Here is a 22,113-nt window from a genome sequence, read left to right on the forward strand (position 1 = left end):
CCCCCGCTAGAGGCGGCGAGGTCGTAGTTATATCGTTATAACCTCGTGTTGCCCTGGCCTCCCCGCGTATAATCTGAAAATAGCCTCCTTTATTCGATTCTATTAAAGGCTCCTTTAAAGGGAGGTAATCCGTAGCAGCTAAGATCCTTTTAGGGCCTAAAATAGTATACAGGAGCTCTTATATAGCGGTGCTATCGCGAGCTCCTCGCCGGCGTGCGTGCTTATCGTAAACGACGTGCCTGCCGAATATATAACCGGGGGTTATTCCTTTTACCTAAACTACGTAGGAAGGGTAGTAAAATAAACCTCCTACTATTCCTCGTTTTTTACTATTTTCTTCCCCCTCTATAGCTTCTTTTTAACTAATTTTCTTTTAATTAGATTTCCTATATTATAAGTCGCCCCGAGATACTTCGCGGGTCCTATAGTAGTATAACTAATATCGCCGAGTAATAGCTTATTACTTAGGCCGCCTATATTCTCCTTATAGTAAGTTAGCACGCCCCTCCCTTATAGTTTACAGTTATAGCTAACTATTAGTAGATATCCGACTATGCCTCCCCTAATAAGCGCCCTTCTAAGGGTAGTAGCGATAATAACGTAAGTTTAGCCCGTGTTACTATTAGTTATAAGGTCGGCCGTTACTAACGCTAAGTAAACCCCGACCCCCCCCCCGGAAGAAGCGCCGCGTACCTAAGAACCCGCCTGGACCCCGCCGCTTAGCCCCCTACGCTTAGTATACTACCTAGTAGTGTAAATAGGAATATAGTATTAAGTATTATTACTAGTCGGGCCCTAATGCGGCTAAGGCCGACGCTAAGTGTTACGAGGATTCCTGCCTAATATGTAAGTACTCTCCTATAAGTAAACCTTAGTAGGTATATAGTAACTATAACTAATAGGCGATATAGCTCCCCGGTACCACTTATAACGCCGCTAGCGCCTTATAGGATACCGCCTATACTATAAACGAGGATAATAATAATAAGAAGATAAGTTTATATTATCCTCTTATATCGCGACTTCTGTGCTAACTATCTGCGTAGAATCGCCGCTAATTCTAGGAAGCGTATAGTTGCTTCTAAGTTACTCTCGGTTAGGCTAAATCAGGCTAAAGCGTTATAGGTCCCTTATAAGCTCCTGCTCCTATTATCGCCCTTACCCCTATCGCCGCTCCCGCCCCTATAACTACTCCCGCTCCCGCCGCCGCGCCGTTTACCGCTATTACCCTACCGCCCGCCGCCGTCCTATCCGCTACTACTAAGTTCTAGGTAAGTATAGTATAAGCCCTTAATAATATCGCCGCCTTTTTATATAGTATAGATAAGACGCTTAAGGAGGTATCGTAAAACCAAGAGGATAAGAATAACGATATTACTATAATATCGTAAAAGGTTCGTAACCTCTTTTACTCTATACGCCGTGTATATAAGTATTACATAGCTATAACCCCTTTTACCGCGGGTAATACTCCGGGGGCTACTCCTAAGGCTCCGCTTACTTTAGCTCCTCCTTAGGAGGAGTTATAGGTAGGTACCGCCGAGGACGATATAGCCTTATAAAAGGAGGAGCTAAAAAAAGGTAAAATCGCGGGGGAGTAGGTTATTTAGGTTATTTCGGTAGCTTTATAGGGTTTTACTTAGACTTTCCTACTCCTAAGTTAAATAGCGCGGGGGTACGCCCCTAATATAACTTCGGTCTTAGTTCTTATCCTCCTCGCCGCCGTATCGGCTTTCTTTTACGCCCGTATCTCCTTTATATACTATTATTAAGGACTATTATTCGATTATACTAGGCCGTGCTTCTTCTCGAATTCGTTAAGCGCTTATATCTCCCGTATACTCTTAAGTAGTTCTTACGTTAATTCTACGTAGCCCTCCTATTATACTAATACCTGGCGAACCTTACCACGACCTTACTTTCGGGTATAGGCGTAAAGGACTTCCTCTACCACTTATTCCTCCTCCCTATTTAGCCCTTTACGGATTAGTAGTAGCTAGGGGTCTATTATCGCTTACCCTAGTAAAGGGTTATAGTCGGCTCGCTATAAGAAATCTATATAGAAACGGTTATAGATTTATAAGGGAATATTTAGTTTCACGATATAGGAGTTAATAACCTTTATAACCTTATACTTATAGTAGAGTTAGGTAAGTTTTTTCGATAGCCGTGGCGAGGAGTAATTACCGATATCTAACTATATAAGGTCGTTCTTTTTAAGCCTCTTAGTAGGGTAGCGCCGGTAGTTTACCGACTCCTCTTAGCGTAATTATATAGCGGCTATCACGGCTTATATAAATTAGGTGGCTTCCTTAAGGCGACTTAGTAAGTCCTACGCGGAAACCTCGCACTTATCGGTCTATATAGTCTTATTAACTTAAAGAGGATTCGCGTAGTACCCGTGTTATAGGAAGAATAGGCTTATTTAGATTATCGAAGTTACCCGGTTATTTAAGGCTAGCTACGCTATTAGTAATAGCGTATTCTAATCGTTTTAGGCGTAATAGGTATACGCCCGTAAGTAGGCTTAGACTTCGTGATTAATTTATTTAGGACCTCCGTCTATTTAAGAGTAATATACGGTGCTTAGTCGCTATTTGATACCCGCGGGTTTATAAAAGTATCGCTAAAAGCGGCTAGTTTAGTTTAACCCTTTATCGCTAATAATAGACTTTGGTATTCCGTAGAATCTATAATAGTATAGTATGAACCGTTTAGTATAGGCTTCGGTATCTATAGTATCTATCGCTTTAAGCGTTACCGATTTCGAGAGTCGGTTAATACTTACCGATAAGTATCTATACTTACCCTCACGGGTGGGTAATAGGTCTGTTATAAAGTCTATCACGATATTATAAAAGATTCGCTCCGGTATAAGGAGTAAGCGTAGTGATCCTCTTTTCGAATCCCTTCATATAAAGCTAGCTTAGTATATATTATAATTCCGTATAAATCTTTTAATATCTTAATTTATACCGGGCTAAAAAAACTAATAGACGATTAGGGTAATAGTATTATCCTTACTTAGGTATCCGCCGACTACTAAGTTATAGATCGCTTATATATGATAGCCTTATAGCGGGTAGCTAACCCCGTCTTCGCTATGCCTTAGTACTTATAGGCGGTTATAAAATATTAACCGTCCTTAGTCGATTCTATATTCGGCGATCTATATTTTAAGTTTTACCTTAGGGGGAAAATTTTATTCTCCCGCTACTATTATAGTAAAGGCACCTTAATACCGCTTATCGGTAGCCCTAGCTTTATCCTATAATCGCTATAGGTTAGGGTCTACTTCGAAGACTATAGTTAGCTTTAGTAATATTACTCTTATTAGGTATACCCGGGGGGAGATAGCTATATGAGGGATTATCCAGATATAGCTCCCTTACTCGTAGATATTGAAAGAATCCTCAGATATATCGTACTCTTAACGTAAAAGCGCGTTAGGCGCGATATTATCGGCCCTTTACTTATACTTTAATACGAAATCGTATTAGGCGAGCTTATCTACCTAATAACTTTAGCGCTCGGTTAGGGCCCTTTTAGTTATAAAGTATTCAAGCGCTTTATAATTAGAGTAAATTTAGAACCGGCCGTTACCTATAAGCTCGGCTTTCTAAACCTATAGGTAGTCTATAATCGCTAGTATCTCCTTATTATAAATCGGGTAGTTATACTCGGCGGAGTTAAATTAGCGTAAGTAGTATACGATAACGCACTTATATCTATATTCGTCTTCCTATAGGAATACGCTACTTAGCGCGAACCCTAAGTACTCCGTTTCTAGCTAGGTCTTCCTTCCGGGTTATTATTATTACAAGTAAGGCTTTTCCTAGAACCTTTACTTTAGTTCCTTAAAGGCTACCTCTTATAAGGGGCCTTAGTAGAACGGGGCGTTCTTTTTTATTAGGGCCATAAGTAGCGCCGTAATAGCTACGAAGTCGCGGATAAATATCCTATAGAAGTTAGCGAACCCTAGGAAACTTCGTACTCTAGTCGCGGAGATTAGCGCTTCGTCTTCTATAATAGCTTTCAGTTTCTCGGGGTTATAAGATACTTCTTTTTCCGCCGTGATAACAAACCCTAGGTATTTAACCGTCTTAACGCTAAACTTATACTTTTTCGGGTTAAGGTTTAGCCTAGCGTTTATAAGGGCACTAAGTACTCGCTATATTTTCTCCTTATAGTCCTTACGAGATCCGTCTAAGTAAATCAGGATATTACCTATATACGCGGAGATAAAATCATTAAGGAACTCCCGTAGCGATAAGTTAATATATCGCTAGAACGTTATAAGCGTGCTAGCTAACGTAAAAGGGTATACTAGCTACTCGAATAATCTTAACCGAGTACGGAATATAGTCTTATACTCGTGCCTAGGTGCTATCCGTATTTTATAAACGGCGGCGATAATATTTAATTTAATAAACCACTTCGCTTTAGTTAGGTTATATAGGGTCTTTATAATTAGGGGGAGTAAGTAGCGATCTTATTAAGTAATCGTATTTAGGGCGCGGTAGTCGTAGTAAAATTAGAGACCGCCTCCTAGCTTCCTTATAAATAGTATAGGCGCGGTGGTAGCTAAGCTACTCGCACGAATAAATCTCTTATCTATTAGGTCCGTTATTGTCTTCCGTAATATAAGGAGCTTTTTATATAATATATTATAGAGTAGGCCCTACGGTAAGGCTTATTCGTTACTACTATTATCCTTCTATGAGTAAACCTTATAGTCGGCGCTAGATCGGTATAGGGGTAGCCGTATAGAGTATAAGGGCGTAAATAAGTCGCCGAACTCTTATATAATACTCTTAGGGATATATTCTCGCGGGTTTATTAATTCCTTTATACTTAGGGCCTTTTCGATATCCTTTAGCGAGATAGCCCGTAAGCCCTTTTCCTATCTTTTTCCCCTCCGGTACCGTAATCGTCTATATAGTCCTACGAATATAGACCCTCTTACTAATACTATAGTATAGATCTTTTATACTGCCTCCGGCTCCTCCTCGCCTTAGAGTCGGATATCGATATTAGCTACTCCGTGGCGGAGCCTTTATTCTTTAGCGTGGAGAACCACGTTATTACGTTTTATTTATAGAAGCCTAAAGAAAAGATCATAGTCTAGACCTAATACTATATACATAAAAGCGCGCTCGGTATACCCTTATATATTTAGCGTAAAGACTACGATACCGGCGCTACTAGCCGGTTTAGTCTTATTCGAGAAGCCTTTTAGTAGTCGTTTCTTCTTATCAATTAACGGTAAGCGTATTGTGTAAGTAAACTTCATATTTATAGTGGTATAGTAGTTATAACCCGTATCTATAAGAGCGTTTATTAACCTATTACTATTAACTTTTACTTAGATGAATATTAACTCGCTCCGTAATAACGGTTTAAACTCCTCTTACTCGGGTTACTCTTTACGCCGTCGGCTTTAATACCCGATTTCGTACTAGAGCTACTCTTTTTCCGAGTCTTCGGTATCTTCGGGAACGTTTTCGGATTCCTCCTTTTAAGGGGATATTCGGGCTACTATATCCTTCTTACTTATATAGTGCTATGAGACGTGGCCCTTTTTCTAGTAATTATAATACGTGATTATCAGAATATACAGTGTTTATATTGCTATAGGACTGGGACTAGACTTATATATAGCTAGGGGAATCGTAGTCAGGTTAGACCGTTAAAGATACGACGCGTCGGGGTCTAATAAGCTAGTTAGCGTAGAAGCCAGCTTAGATCTAGCTTACGCCTGAACTTAGTTCTAAGGAGGCCTCTCGCCACCTACTTAGGTAGAAGACCTTATGTAGGTATAAAGAGGGGAGTGCCTTCTATAGTTCCTAGAGTCTTAGAGGGACTTAACGAATAATCTTATTACGATACCCCCTCCTTAGTTCTTACTAGTCTCTAAGTGATCTTATATCGCTCTGTATTGGCCTATTACTCCTTATAATACACCAATAATATTGTATTCGTTCTTCCCTTCTACACGGGTATAACGACTAATAGGAATTATAACGACTAATCCGACCTATATAACACTAAAAGCTAGTTATTAGTAGAACCCGAGGAAGCTATTATACCTTAACGCGCTAATCCGTTAGTTCCCCCTCCTATAGGACCTATAAATAATAATAATAAAGGATCCTTTTCCCTTTCGCCCCTTCCTCCCTCCGATATTACCCCTAACCCTAATACTCCTAATCCTAAAGGATAAGGGGATAATCGTGTAACGCGATATACTTACTTAGACCGCTAGAATCTCCCTATAATAGACCTTTAAGATACTAAACTTATAGCGGAGACCTATCGCCTCGAACTATATCTTAAAAGGAAAAAGAAAGAACGCCGGCTTAAACTTCTACGTAGCGGTATTAACCCCGATACCGTTACCCCTATAACCTCCTAGGAGCCCTCTTAGTTCTTTTTAAGCATACTAGCGTAGGGTAATAAGGTAATTAAAATTAATATAGATATCCCTAAGTAGGATAGAGTATCCTACGATAGATACCTTATTTTCGTTAAGGATATCGAGGCCCGGACCGCTATAAACCCTAATTATTTTCGTACCGAACTACCTAAAATCTTTTACGCCTCTAATAGTCTCCTATAAACTACTAAGTCACTATAGCGTTAGTACTAAAGGACTACCTTCGGATATATATATTATAAAAGAGGAGCCACTTTAGAAGATATAAAGAAGTTCCTTAGTAGTCTACTAGTTAACGATACTACCCGGGAGATATCTATCACGGAAGAACTATTCTCCGACTATATACGGTAGAAACTAAACTAATCCTATAATAGATTTCTAGACTTTATAAATAGACTCTTCACAGAGGTTCCTATTATTCTCAACGATACAATTCGTATATAGTTAATTCTTAATAAATTACGGAAGCCCCTTAAAGACCGGATCCGTGCTAAAGGGTTACCGAAGTTAGTTAAAGAGCTCTATATAGCCGCCCGTTAAGCCTAGGTTATCTTAATCCAGGATACCGAGGATAATAACTAGCCTTACTCGGCCTTACCAGCTTATTAACGGGCTAAGCGTAACGATAAGCGGAAAAGATAGTTAAGCCCTTCACGTGGTCGTAACTAGAATAACACTAAGGGTATTAAAGGATAAGACGAGGACACGTCGGATAAACCCTAGAAAAACCCCCGTCTTAGGCTACTACCCCCTATTAAGGAAATCGAGTGTTTTTATTATCACGAAAAAGGCTACTATCGCTTATTATACCCAAAGAACCCTAAGAAAACGAGTTAGAACGCTAATAGGCCTTAGAATAATACCTAGAATAAGACGCCTAATACTAATTCCGTACTAATAGATCCTAAAAGAAATACTATAGTAGGTTAAATGCAGGTTATACCTTCTAAGGCATCCTTATAATAGGAACACGCGCCGTCTATATCAGCACCTCTTTCCTATAATCCCCTAAAGGTATAACTTAGTTTACGACGAGGCGGTATATAATAAGATAGCCAATAGACCTTTTACCATGCTTAGGTGGACTTAGGTTCGGACTTAGACGTTATTAACCACGCTAGCCTATTACCTGCTTATAAACCCTTAGGACCTATTAAGGACGTCTTATAGTTAGTATTAGGTTAGTGTATAAAGACCTACGGTATTATAAAATTAATCTACTAGATTATAGATAATTAGGGTAGGACCTAAGCTGAAACTATTATATTTTATATTATAGATTTAGATCCCCACGGCGCTTAGATTATCCGTAGTCTCCTATATCTTTAGTCCTATAGTCCTAGTATCCACTAAAAGGATAAGACGTGGACTTTTCGTCTTTAGAAGTCCGAATTAGCTTTTATTACCACGACTTATTAGCTATAAAAGGCTATTAACCGCGCTACTACGGTAGTCCCTTTACTAGTATAGACTACTATAGCCGTTTATCCTACGCGTTTAGGCTAGATTATAACCGCTACCTAGAACCCTTCTTAAGACTATTAAGAGTATATCTATAACCCCCCTAGCCCCCCTAATAAGGATACCCTCGCTAAGCTATACCGAGATTTTACTAACGTTTGTAAGACGGTCAAAGCCGGTCGCCTCCTACTATACTATAAGCAGGACTATATTATTAAACTTAGTAAAGGTAAATCGCCCTCCTTTAGTCCTATTTACGCCTTAGCCGAGGAGGAACTCGTAGTCTTAAGGGAGTATATTAAAGATACTTCGGCGAAATAATAAATCCGGCCTTTATCTAGTCTAGTAGGCGCCCTTATCCTTTTTATCCTAAGAAAGGGTAGAAAGCTAAGACTATATATAGACTACCGAGGACTTAGTAGGGTAACTCAGAAGGACCGCACGCTACTCCCGCTAATTTATAAAATTTTAGACCGCCTATCCTATTCGATAATTTAGACTAAGTTAGACCTTAAGGACGCCTACCACCGGTTACGGATCCGAGAAGGCGATAAATAGAAGACCGTATTCCGAACTAAGTACGGTTATTACAAGTATCTAGTAATACCTTTTAGTCTTTATAACGCTCCTGCCTCCATATAACGGTATATTAATAAGTCTTTATAAGGACTTATAAATACTATTTACGTTATCTACCTAAATAATATCCTAATCTATAGCTCGGATATAGTATCGTATCGGTAATATATATAGAGTATTCTATAACGGTTACGGGAATAGTCCCTATACACTAATCTGAAGAAATATTTCTTTAAGACTTAAGAGGTAGAGTTCCTGGGGTTTATCTATAATCCTTATAGTGTCTTTATAGACCCTAACCGGGTAAAAGCTATCCGGGATTAGGAAGAGCTAGACACGATTAAGACGATCTAGGTTTCTTTAGGATTTATGGCTTTTTACCGCCGGTTTATTAAGGCTTACTCTAAGATTATAGTACTATTAACTAACCTATTAAAAGATAAGGGAAGAGTAGGGGTCTTTGTATTAACCTTTAGGGAGCGGGATACTTTCCGCCTATTATACTAAAATTTCTAGGAGGCGCCCGTTCTTCGATATTTTAATATAATATTACTAATCCGGATTAAGCCGGACATATTAGCGTAGTTATTAGTTAACTTAACGTAGACCGATAGTAAAGACCTATAGTATTCTTCTTTAGGAAGCTATATAGTCCCGAGTTAAACTACTCTACCCCGGATATAAAGCTTATAGCTATTATAGAAGCTTTTCGATAATAAAGATACTATATCGCCTACGCGTAGACCCCTATAAAGGTATTAACGGACTACTTAAATCACCGCTACCTTCTCGAAAAACCTAAAGTAAAGGCCTAGCACGCCCAGTAGCTTAAGGAATTAGCAGTTTACGACTATATTATACGATACCGACCGGGTCTTAGTAACCCTATAGATAGCCTTTTAAGGAAGCCCTAATACGTAGCAGGAAGTCTTGACCTTCGTATAGAGCGATAGAAGCCGGTAGAAGTATTCACGTAAAGGTTTACAGTTAGGCCTATTTATACTGCCCCGAATACTACCCCTACCCCTTATATGGATATAGTACCGTTATTACCTAGTCTTAAGGATAATATTATAGAAGCCTAATAAGAGGACCCCTTTTATAAGTCGTTACGGGAAGGTAACCCGACTAACTCGTAATTCTATAATAAATAAGGCCTAGTCTTTTTCCGTGATAGGCTTTTTATTCCGAAATACTCCGGTCTCCGGGATATAAATCATATAGGCTTTCCACGACCACCCTATAGCTAAATACTATAGAATTATAAGGACCCTTCGGCGTATTATAGATACCTTCTTTTAGGAATATATAAAATACAACGTTAAGACTTTCATCCCTACTTACCCTATGTATTAGAGGACTAAGCCTAGATATTATAAACCCTATAGGTGCCTTTAAAGTCTCTTTATACCGGGCCGTCTATTCCAGGAAATCTTAGTCGATTTTATTACCGGCCTACTGCTTATAATACACGGAGGTAGGAAAAAGGACGCTATTCTTATCGTCGTGTACTAATATACGAGATTTACCCTATATATCCCGTATAGCTTTAGTTTAAGTACCGAGGGCTTAGCGGACCTTATATAGTTAAGTATCTTCTTTATCTTCGGCCTACTAGATAGTATTATTTCTAACTATAGTTCTTTATTCACGAGTAAATTGTAGTTTACCCTATATAGGCGCTTAGGACTTAAGAGGCGATTATCGATAGCGTTTTATCCGTAGACCGATAGTTAAACGGAGCGCTAATATTAGAATCTAAAGCACTACCTATGGACCTATTATACTTATTAGCAGGATAACTAGGGAGATTAGCTCTTATTAGCTTAGTTCACGTATAATACCGCGTAGTATTCTACGATCTAGTAGTCCCCCGCTATAGCACTTATAGGCTATACTCCCCGAGGACTCAACGATATTACGCTTCCTAAGGCTAATAAGGTCTACACTATATTAGCCGATAAATATATTAAATACCTAATAATAAATAGAAGAGCCCTTATAAACCTTATTAAGAAGGCCTAGGAGATATATACGAAGTACTATAATACCGATAAACCAACCTCTAGGTTTAAAAAAGGTGATTATATCCTCCTCTCCGCTAAGAATATTAAGCAGAAGCGGCCTAGTAAGAAGCTCTTAGATAAGTACCTAGGACCCTATAAACTTAAGGAAGTTATAGGGAATTATAGCCTCGCCTATAAGTTAAAGCGCCCGTTAACTATATAAATTTATAATATTTTTCCTATTTCCCTCCTAAAGCTATAAAGTCCTTATATAGATAGCGTCTAGGTCCCCTAAAAAGTTAAGGTAAAACCTTAGGAGTCCGATAAGTACGAAGTTAAGGATATCCTGGCCTACTATTATAATAGAAACCGCCGCTAATACTTAATTAAGTGGGAAGGCTATAGCTATAAGGAAAATACTTAGGAACCTACGCGAAATATCCCGGAATTACTCCTTCGCGAGTATAATACTAGGAGGTCCCGATATACTCCCTAGATAGATATTCAGAGCGCCTTATAAGTTTAACCCTAATATACTAGGTCTAGGAAACACCTTACGTATCGGAACTTTAGGAATTTATATACCGAACTCGTAGACCTCCTAAATTAGGGTCTGGAAAATTAATTATTACCCTGTAAGGACTTACTATTATACTAAATAGAAAAACTAAAAAGCGAAATTTTAAGGCCTAAAGCCCCCCCTAATATAAATACTCGGTGACTATATATTAACCGCCCCTTAGCCCCTCCTTTTACTATGGCTGCTTATTAAGTAGGTACTTATATAAACGTTAACCTATAGCTATAAAATATAGCAGCGCACTCTCCATAATCTCCTAATAAGACCGAGTATCTTAAACCGCCTCTTTAGCGGCGTGGTGGATAATAGGAGCCTTATTAAAGCCTTAACGGTTTTAAGCCTAATAGCCGCTTTTAGCTTTACCTAGTAAAATCTATAGCTCCTTTAATTCGGCCTATTACTAAGTTAGTAAGATATACTCTTTTAGGGGGTAAGATTCACTTATAAGCTACGTATCGGTGTAATAGCCGCGGTTATTAGCTTTGTCCAGGCGACGCTATATACGCTTACCTAGTAACTTAGCCTTAAGGGTTATCTAGAAATCTATTAGCGATTTATAGAGTGGCTTATTAGGAAGGGGTTATAATCACTTACCTTTATATAACCCCGAGAACTATTACCTTAGTAATACTTATATATATACGAATTAATAGTATACGCCTCCTTATAGGCGCTAAAGATAGTATAGTCACGCCTACCGTCTAGCTTAAGACGGAGGAAGTGCCACGTATAACGGTTATAGGGAGCGCGGGGGTAGGTGCCCTCTATATCCTCCTTAACCGTGTATATAGTATCCTCCTATAGCTTATTATCGCCTTTATAGGTATCGGCTATATCCTTATCCTCGTTAACGTTATTAACTATATCCGGGTTTATATTATCCTTATCCTCTTTTTCCTCCCCGTGGTTAACTATAACTACCTTACTACCCTCCCCCTCGGAGAACCCCTTAAAGGAATCATCGTTAATTATGATAAAACTATTATTATTATTCTCTTTATACTTACTAAGAGCGTACTCGCTATCTAATGATAGCGTAATCACGGGGCTATTACCCTGGTTAACTACTCTAACGGGAGTATTATTATTATTATTATTATTAATAGTATCTTACTAGCCTAATACTAGCCGTAACGCTATATTCTCCTAGCGTAAACTCTCTATACACTCTATAATACGCGCTAGCTAATCTTTAGTCAGGTTATTAGATATAATAATAAGAGATATCGGCGTATTAATATTAGAAATTATTTAGTATTATAAATATTTAGCATACCTTACGCCTATAATATCTTAGAGATAGAGTAAGAATAACTCCCGCGTGCCTTTAACTACCTCCACTTTTATCTCTATTAGCACTTTAGTCGTGATCTTATATAAGAGGATAGGCTATATAGTATGTTAGAGCCCCTTATTATTTTAGTTAGCCGTGGCCGACCTTGCCTTATAGCCGAAGATATCCTAGTTACCCTAATACTATAAGGTAATAACCTACGCCGTAGTAATACTATATCGCGCGCTCGCGATCTATCTAAGTAGGAGTAAGACGAAGAGTAGGTACGTTAACGGCAGGCAGAGGTTATTTATCGGTTTAAACAGTAATAATAATAATTATAGCCGTAAAGTGGCCGTGGCCGTGGCCGTAGTCGCAGGCGTCTACGAGGAATACCGGGAATAGTATATAGAAGAGGTTATAGGAGAATACTATAGGCAGAGAATCGTATACTAAACGCTTCCGATAGGATATCTAGTCAGTCTAGTATAGATAGGGCGATTAAGCGGTTATAGTAACACCTATAATAGTAGTAGAGTAGTTAATTAATTAAGGCGAAAATGCCGTTTTTGCTATTTACGATCTTTACCATAAAAGAGATTAATTAAGGATTACGACTATAGGATTAATTAGGCGTTATAGGCGTTATAGGCGTAGGATTAGTTTAGCGCTACCGGCCTAGTTATTATTTATAGCAGGTGTTAATACCTGCACTATCGTCGGATTCTCCGGTTGATATAGTCGGAATATCCTAACCCTTCTATTATCGGAGCTGTTGTACCCGCCTATTAAGTAGAATTCTGCGTATAAGGCAAAATTATTATCACTAGCTGTGTAGGGAGCCCTCCTCGCCTCGTTCCGTGAAGCAATGGGGAATAGAGATCCGTCTCCCTCCCAGCCAAAACCAGTCTCAGTCTCTTGCCGATAGCAAATGCTGGTGTTAGAAGAGGTTCCGGAAGAGGGAAACGAATCTCGCCATCAAGACCGGCGGCCAAAATAATCAGTGATGGTTCTACTTGTCTGCCCTTCAGGCTTGCCCTGGGCGTCTTTCTCGGGTAGGACCATAGCCCCAGGCTTACGAGAGTTTGGCTGTCGGTCGCGAGAATCGGACTGACGGAGGTTGTACCCAGACACTGACGAGCTCTGCTGGTGGTTCCGGGTCTCGTTCGTGGTAGCAGCCTGCTTCGGCCGTCTGTCCTCTGTATCGAAACCAGTATTGCTCCGTTTTGTGCCTGCCCTGGCGCAATTCTCGGCGTCGTCCGCGAAATCGGCCTCATCCAATTCCCTCCAGTTATCCTGCTTTAGACAGGCATTTGATTTCCATTGCGTTTGGGAAACCTGGTTACCATCTTGTGCCTCGTCAGCTCGAAAGTGGGAACTCCGCTCTGACTTGCCCTTTGCTTCCGTAGGTTTGGGGAAGAAATTGGCGATATTAGATCTGTTCTCCTTGCTGTCGACAGGTACTACAAATGAGGGTGAATCGTTGCCCACTTTACCGACTTCCTTGCTAACGGGATAGCATTCTAGATCCCGGGTGTACGGCTTTAGCAAGGCTTGCAGCTCCCTTGACCATTCACGTCGGGCAGGGTCCAGCCAGGCTCGGATCTCCCTAGATCCCTCCTCCAAAACAACCGGCATGCGGTCGTGGAGGAATTTCAGTTGATCATTGGAATCGGTGGTAATAATAGTGTACGTGAAGAGCTGTTTGTCGGAATCTGTGTTTTCTTGTCAGTCCACCACAGGCGAGAATACACTTAACGATGGTGGTGAGATGAACCGTCTCGCTGCGAACACTCCCATAGACCGGCGAAATACATCAGGCGTCGGTCTTTGCGCCTTACAAAGTAGGGCATCTTGTCATGTCCTGTCTTTAGCCATTCGTAAAAGCCTTCAGCAATCACGATGCACCTCTGACGGGTCTTCAAGGAGCCCCATGTCCCCCCGGGGTTACTCAACGAGTCATCTCGACAGTTAATGAGTTTAAGTGTCTTGCTGTACTTCGGATGCCGCTTCGGCCTAGCTGGGATGATGCCCCATTGCATGGACTGGATTTTATACGTGACGCCTTTGGATTCATCGGAAGTCTCTGCGCTTGGGGCAGATGCATCAATATCCTGTCCTTGCTTCCAGGGTTCAGTCGCAGTCACATCCTCCATTCGATTGTGCGGAAGACCAGCCACATTATGAGCAGGGGTGTCTGCTCGATAGACGGCACCATTGTACCCCGGTGCGAAGTTGTAGCTTCGGCGCGGGGCACCAGGGCCCTCGTCTATGGGGCCGTCGTCCACCACCATATCATCGTCTTCCAGATGCTGCCGGATCTGCGATGGTCGCTGTGTTGGGTAAATGTTAGTCCCGAAGGGTCACGGCACTCTAGGTGAATGGAGGGGCGTCGCACCAAGGCTAAGCAGTATCGGCCGCACATCGGATGAAGACACAGTGAGTTGAGGGTTACTGTCCGAACACAAATAAAGGTACGGAATTGTGTGTGTATTTATCTAAGTGAAGTTCGCAGTACTTCACGGAGATGTCTTGTCGAATACAGCGTAACCGTAATAGAGTAAATATACGATACGAACGGTAAGATTAAGAGGTTCTAAATTGATTGTATTGAAGCCGTAGAACGCTGTCAAAAACGTGTTATAAACGTGTGGTTGTAGGAGGCAAAATTAGTGCCCGAACTCCTACGGATATCTATCTTCGTGCCTGACCGTGTATTCCGAATGCCCGTTAGGTTATTCCATCTAGAGGGAGGTCTATGCGACACACCCCCTTAACAGCCTAACCTTTCTAAACGGGTGGGTAGTTAAAGCTGTTTATAGCTGTCAGAACATAATAAGGTACGCGGAATTATATATGTATTTATCTAAGTGAAGTTTATGATACTTTATAGGGATGTCTAACTATAAGGAAAAAGCAGGGGAAATAACTATAGATATATAGGATCGAGGTACTCTATAAGTCTAATATAATATAGTTTGTTTATTATTATTATTATCGATCTTACTCCGCTATCCTAACTAATCTATAGGAGCCTTCCTAGGCTATACGGTCCTTCTCGGGTGGCTATAAAGGGGAAAAACCGGGGAAAACCTCTATACACTTCCTTAGGTGAAGAAATACCGCTACGGGACCGATATAGCCCCGGTTTTTCCCTATTATATATCTGGATCTTATCTCTAGGCTAATAGCTAATAGGAAGTATAGTAGGTTAGTGGTTAGGTAAGTTAGCCTAAGCTAATCTTTATCAGTAGAACGGGGACTAAGGGGGCGTTACCGTGCTTCCGCTATATAACGGCTATAGCTTTTTAGCCTCGGTCTCTCTATATCCCTTAAGGATTATGTCTTTTATTCCTTCCGTTCGGTTAATAAAAAGAGTAAGGAGGTAGGCGCCTTTACCTCCCCTAGGTAGGTTCTTACTATATCCGGTAGTGAGTAAGGGAAAATAGCCCTACCCTATTATAAGAATTAGATAGTTAATATCCCCTAAGGCCTTTATACCTTAATCCTCCATTTTCCTTCTATAACGCTAATAAGTTTATTATAGGTTTTCCTCCTAATCTATTCCCGTTTATAGTCCTATAAGTTTATCGTTACGGCTTATACTAACTAGTAAACCCCTTTAGTTTTCTTATTATATTCCTATTTAAATTTTACTATAAGTGTCTGATAGTAGCGTCGCGGTAGCGTAGTAGTATAGGGTTAACTATATAGTATAGTATTAATCTATATATATATATATAAGTAATTAATAGTAGTAGTTTAATATAAGTTTTCTTCGTAGCGTAGTAGTACCTCTACGGTATCGTGCTAATGATTGTAGATATCTTCTCCAGGTAATAACGCCAATAATAATAATAATCGTAACCGTTATAAGAAAGGCTTAATCCGGGTTATACCGTATATAAGCCCTAGTAGTATCGATACGGTGCCGTGGTGGCTAGCTTAGGGCAGTTATATATATTATAGTAAGCGCTTAGGCACTTACTTAGAGGATATAAAGGCTTATTCTAATACTATAGGAATTAGTATAGCCTGTTTTTAATATACTAATAGCCGGCGTCTATATAAGGATATAAGTCGTGCCGGTACTATTATAGTGTTATAGGTATACCGTAGTAGCGTGTTTTAATTATCTTAATAGGTCCCCTCCGTTATTAAAAAATAGTAATAGTGTTTTATAGATCTTTATAAGGCGTATATAGGGGTAAAGGCCGCTAGTAGCGATAGTATCGCTACTATAAGTATCCCTCTATAGTACTGTAATAGTCTCCTTACTAATAAGCTATAGGCTAAGGAGCACCTAGGGATAACGTCCCGGTCTTTTAGGCAGGCCCTAAACAGGGCGTTACTTTCCGGTTATAGCTATAGCGGTACCGCGCCGGCGGAGTTATAGGAGTTAGTTCGCCTAATAAGGCGTTAGGAGGGTAAAATAGATCTAATTCTAAAGTATCTTATAAGTAGCCTCCTTTCGGCCCTATTACGGCCCTTAGCGGTAATAGTTAGCTAATTAGCCCGTTTAGGGCCTTAAGTATATTAAGAGTGGTCTTAGCACTACTAAGGGCGATAAGGACGGTATTAACTAGTAGCGCCCTATTAGTGCTAAGCTAATACCGCCGGGGTCCCGGCTTATAGGACCCTTATTAATAATTAACTAGTTCGCTATACTATTCTATCCCTGCTCCGGTCTTACTTCGGTACTATCGCTATATTCGTAGGCCACTATAACTTCGAGGGTAAGGCGAAAGTCCTTAAGCCTCTTCAGTTATAGGGACCACCTTATAACTACCCCGGCCTTAGTATTATATTCTAGTATATCGTATAAATCCCCTCTAGTTATAAGTGGTCTCCTTACGCTACCGAAAAGGTCCTTATAATCCTCCTCGGTTACCTCCTAGTATTAGAGTACTATATACTCCGCCGTTTCCGCTCCTCCGTCCCCGTAAAGGCACTATAGTAATAGGAAGCCCGGCACCCTTACTATAGCTAGGAATACTTATAGGCCTAGTTTTTCTAATCTAATCTAGGTAAGTACGGAGCTTTATAGCTTAAGGAGCCCTCTATATTTCGGGAGGGAGTAATATATTAAGGGGCGGCTTAGTGTCACTATAGCGTATATATAGGGCCGCTGTACTTCCGTCTAGGCTTAACCCTATTCCTTTATAAGGGCCTTCCGCGGGGGCGAGGTTCCGGCCTAGGTTATTAGGGTGGTAAGCTATACTATTCACGCGAGGGCGGCGTTAGTCCTATAATACCGATTCGGTATCGCTAAGGCTCTTACCGCGGTATATACTCCGGCTAATATCTTATCTTTAGTCCTTTTCCTTTCTTCTTATATCCGGAGGATCTTTCGGGCGCTTAGGTTTAAGAGGTATAGGTTAAGGAGGGGGATAAAGGTCTCTTTATCGAGGACCCTAACCGGCATAGCCTTATAGGCTCCGACTACTAATCTAAGGCACCGGTTTTATATCGCTATAAATACCGCTATAGGGCTATACCGGGGGCCGGCCCTTATCTTATAGATAGTTAAGGCATAGTAGGCTATTACTAGTCTTACTACTATAAGGTATAGTCGTTTTACGTCCGCGAAGCTATACCCTTATACTACTGCACTAAGCCTTAAGAGGGCGTATACTTATATAGTTAGTCGGCTCTTTACCTTTTTAGCGTATCGCCGGAAATCGAGTTTCTTCTTAAGCTAAACGCCTAAGAGCCTTATCGCCTCTATTACCGGTACCGAAGTAGCGCTAAGGGGGAGCGGGGAAAAGGGGGGTTAGCGTGACTTTATAAAAGGGATATAAATATACTTAGCTAGTTCGAATTATAATCCGCTCGCTATCTCTTAGTCTAAGTAAGTATATTACACGGCGGCGAGATATTACTACGTTTATACCTTTATCCTACTAAAGGCGATAATATTCGTATTATTAGCGAATCCTACTATTATCGTTTTAGGTACCCTTTTTAGCTCCTTATAAAGGGTAGAGATATATAGGATAAAAAGGATAGGGGAGATTAGGGAGCTTTACGGTATACCCCCGCGGAGATACTATAGGGGGGCTATTTCGTTATCGAGTAATAGCTAGGCTATATAGTCTTAAAGGAAGCTACTAATTAGGGTAATAAGCTATTAGGGGAATCCCTTCCTTTTAAGTATCTTAAGGAGATAGAAGTAAGGGATAATATTAAAGGCGCCTTTAATATCTAATTAGAGTATCGAAGCGGTACTGCTATAGGCTTAGCTCGCCCTTATAGCCTCCGTGTCTCTTTATACTACTATCTCCGTGCTCCGCCCGGTCCGGTTACCTATTTATCCTTCTAGGAGGAGCCGATACTCCTCCGCTATAACGGCGATATAATCGGCTAATATCCCCTTAAGGACCTTACCTATTATATTAAGGAGTAATATCGGTTATTAGCCCTTTACTATCTCGTCGTCGGCCAGTAGCCGGCCTTCCTTCTTAAGGATTATTACGGTAGCGTAGCGGTACCTCTTCGGGTAATAACCCGCTTCGAGGCACGCTATAAAGATAGCGCTTAGTCTTTAGTATAAAGGAGGTCTATATACTTTAAGGAGCCTTACTAGGAGCCTATCAGGTCCTAGTACCGCCTAGGGTTTAGTCTTCTTAAAGCGCCCCTATATATCCGTTACGGTGATATTATAGCGGATATCCTATTTAGGGGGGAATTCGGCGCCTAAGGGCCTAAGGGTAGTAAGGAGGTGGGGTAAAAGGAACTTCCGGTTAAGGACGTCGGCTTTCTCCGCGTATATAATAGCTAGGCTATTATTATTATCTCGGCGTAGTAACGGTACCGATAAGGGGTCCGGTAGTGTATTCCCTTTTATTTATACCTATTTCTATAATGACAATAGGAGGGTATTATTTTTCCTAGTCTTATATAGTAGGTACCGCTAGTATAGCCGCTTCGCTACCGCTATACCCTTATTATAGCGCCTCTCCGCTTCCTAGAACTTATCCTATCGGTTCCGTGACTTCCTATATATATATCTACGGTAAAGGCGCCTTATTTCCTAGGTAAGGGCGGTTAGCTCCGTGTTCTACTAAGGGGTAGGTAGGAGTCTAACGTTGCCCCCGTAGCGGCGCTATATAGTCTTATCGGCTATAATAATAAGGTCCCCGATTAGGTTATCTAATACTAAGTCGATATTTCCTAGTATTATAAAGGGGCCGGTCTACTATAATTATATAGCTATAACCTAAGGGACCTATAAGGGGTCGAAGTCCTTCTAGACCTAATAGGGCCCGCCTAGGTCCTGTGGTAGTATTATTATAGTACTTAGCGTGGTATTTATCTCTATATAGATTTAGGCCGTCTATAAGTAATAGTCCGATCCGATAATAGTCTTATTGGGGCCGCTAAAGTCGTAGCGGAGCCCCTATATCGTGTATATAAGGTTACTAGTACTAGTATACCGGTCTAGGCGGTATTATGTAGTAGTCCCGGGGGGGTTACTAGGTTTAGGTTTTACCGGGTTATAAAGGTAAATAGGGTATCGGCCCGTGGGTAGTAATATAATAGCTATAATTATAGGGAGTAGTATAGATTAAAGTCCTCTATAAGGATATAGCGGCCCCGCGGTAGTACTATATCGAATATATCTTATAGGAGTATATTCTAGGGGATCCTAGCTAACTAGTAGTTCTCTAAATAGATTAACTAGATTATAATAGCGTTATCTCTAGTCCTAAATATAACCGTATAGGTATTATAATAAGTCCGCCACGTCTATATATATAGCAAGTATCTCTTATATATGTATATAGTAGGGCGTGGCCTCCTCCCTATATTAGCTAGTATACCCCCTAGGAGGGGTAGGTAAGGCTCGTAAAGGGGTTAAGGCCGGGTTCCTAGATTACTATTACGTTATACTCGGCGCGGTATTAAAATAGGAGCTCCCGCCGCGCCTAACTCATCCCTATATTCTATAAAAGAATAGAGATTCTTATTAGTTAGTAAGGGAGGGGGGGTTAAGATAATATACCCGGTATAACTAGGGTTTAGTCCTGGCTTTATAGCTCCTATGACGGTACCTTACTAGCCCCGCGGGGGACTATATAGGCGCTTATTAGGCCCGGTATCAGAGAGCCCTCCTATCCTCTAGTCCTTTTCGGGGGGCGTCCCAGGCCCCTATAAAAAGGCCGGTCCTAGTCCTAGGCGATAAGAATCGGGGGGGAAATCTATAGCTATTATAGGTATACCCCTTTAGTCTAGCGGGTAATATTAAAGTCTTTAGCTTAGTATTTATATGCTTCGCGAGTCTTCTCGGCCTTTTTCCTTAATAGTCGGTATAAATTATTAAAGGTATTATAGTCTCTAGTATAAGCGGTACAATAGCGGGAGCGGCCGGGCGCTATAACATTATAGTATTCTAGCCCTTATAGATATACCGATTTAGGCTTAGCGTAGTAACGGTATACCCTCTCTACTATAGAATAGCCGTTAGCCTTATAACCGAAGTATAGACACTTATAATACCTTAAGGGGCTAAGGTTTGGATTATATAGTTTATAGATATAGCTACCCCCTTTAAAGAGGAGGGTATTCCGGATACAGCTTATTACCCCTTCCGGTAAAGCCGCTTTAATAAGGAGGAGCGTTACCCTACTAGTACTGTAGCGGGGTACTTATTATCTTGCTTAGAGGATTTTAGCCTTAGGGTTTATATCTTATAGGAATACTAATAAGTCCTCCTCGGATAGGGCGTTAAGGACCTCTTAGGGGATAGCCTTAGTAAGCGTAGGGTAGGTTTATATGGTTAGGGTAGCTCTTTTACTAAAGGCTTTTTTTACCTATTATTCCTTATAGGTAGTCTATTACTATACCCTTTTAGTAAAGGTAAGGTAGATATCTCCGCTAAGTAGCTTCTATGCCACTACGGCGTTATATCGGGTAATCGTGGCGTTTATAGCTTAAATAATTTCCTTTAGGGTCCTAGCTCTAAGGGGCTAGTCTTTAGGGAGGGTTCCTTAGCGGACTATTAATTCCCGGTAATACTTAGCGGGGATTATTTTAAGGGGGCGGGGTCCCGCGGCGGCGCCGCTACGGGTACTCGGGCTATAATATTAGCCTAAGTCTCTTTTATACCGCTTATTTCTTTTTAGAGTTCCTTACGGATAATATAGCAGACGGATATATATAGATGTATTAGCGGTAGCGTGCCGGTATCGTTATGGGTACTACGTATCGTGATTAGTTCTTATACTAGCTCCACGACCTAATTAATCGTATTCCTATTAGCTAGTAAGGCCTGAATCTTTACCTTTATCTTAGCTACTCTTAGTTCTGGGAGGCGCGGTAGTCCCCTTTCGGTCTTATATCGGTTCCGCGCTATATCCTGCCTCGGGAAAGGGGGGGAGCGTTTATATTACGAAAAGTAGGTCTATTTCGAATTCTATATAGTTAAGGTCGGGGGGACGCTATCCTACGACTCTTCCGGCTATACCGTAACGCCGGTATTATAATACCGCTATAATAGTATCTCGGGGGGAAGGCGGTAGTTATAATCTCTATCTTAGTGGTTTTATCGATTTTACTGTTATTACGCGACCCTGGTCAATAGGCGTGTTAAAAATCGTCGGCGATAATCCCTCTAACATAGTTTATTATACCTTGATAAGGTAGCTATAGGTATCTATCACACCCCCCTAGAACTACAGGATTAATCCTGACTATTCTGCTTAATTTAAAGCCGTAACTCTAGGGTAAAATAGGCCTAGATATCAAATAACGGCGTTAAAGGCGTTAAAGCCAA

At 40.7% G+C, this 22,113-nt stretch overlaps 1 protein-coding gene across 1 annotated transcript; it reads right to left on the reverse strand.

The window, feature by feature from the left end:
- Positions 1–13,316: 13,316 nt before the first annotated feature.
- On the reverse strand, positions 13,317–14,763 carry SODALDRAFT_286222 (DUF159-domain-containing protein; the record flags this gene model as incomplete). The annotated part of the gene is made up of 3 exons (XM_028608519.1): positions 13,317–14,062; positions 14,098–14,671; positions 14,737–14,763. 3 exons carry the CDS (start codon positions 14,761–14,763, stop codon positions 13,317–13,319), a joined length of 1,347 nt encoding a protein of 448 aa, XP_028462422.1.
- Positions 14,764–22,113: the final 7,350 nt, after the last annotated feature.

The sequence above is a fragment of the Sodiomyces alkalinus genome (genome assembly GCF_003711515.1).
Source record: "Sodiomyces alkalinus F11 unplaced genomic scaffold SODALscaffold_17, whole genome shotgun sequence".
NCBI lineage: Eukaryota > Fungi > Ascomycota > Sordariomycetes > Glomerellales > Plectosphaerellaceae > Sodiomyces > Sodiomyces alkalinus.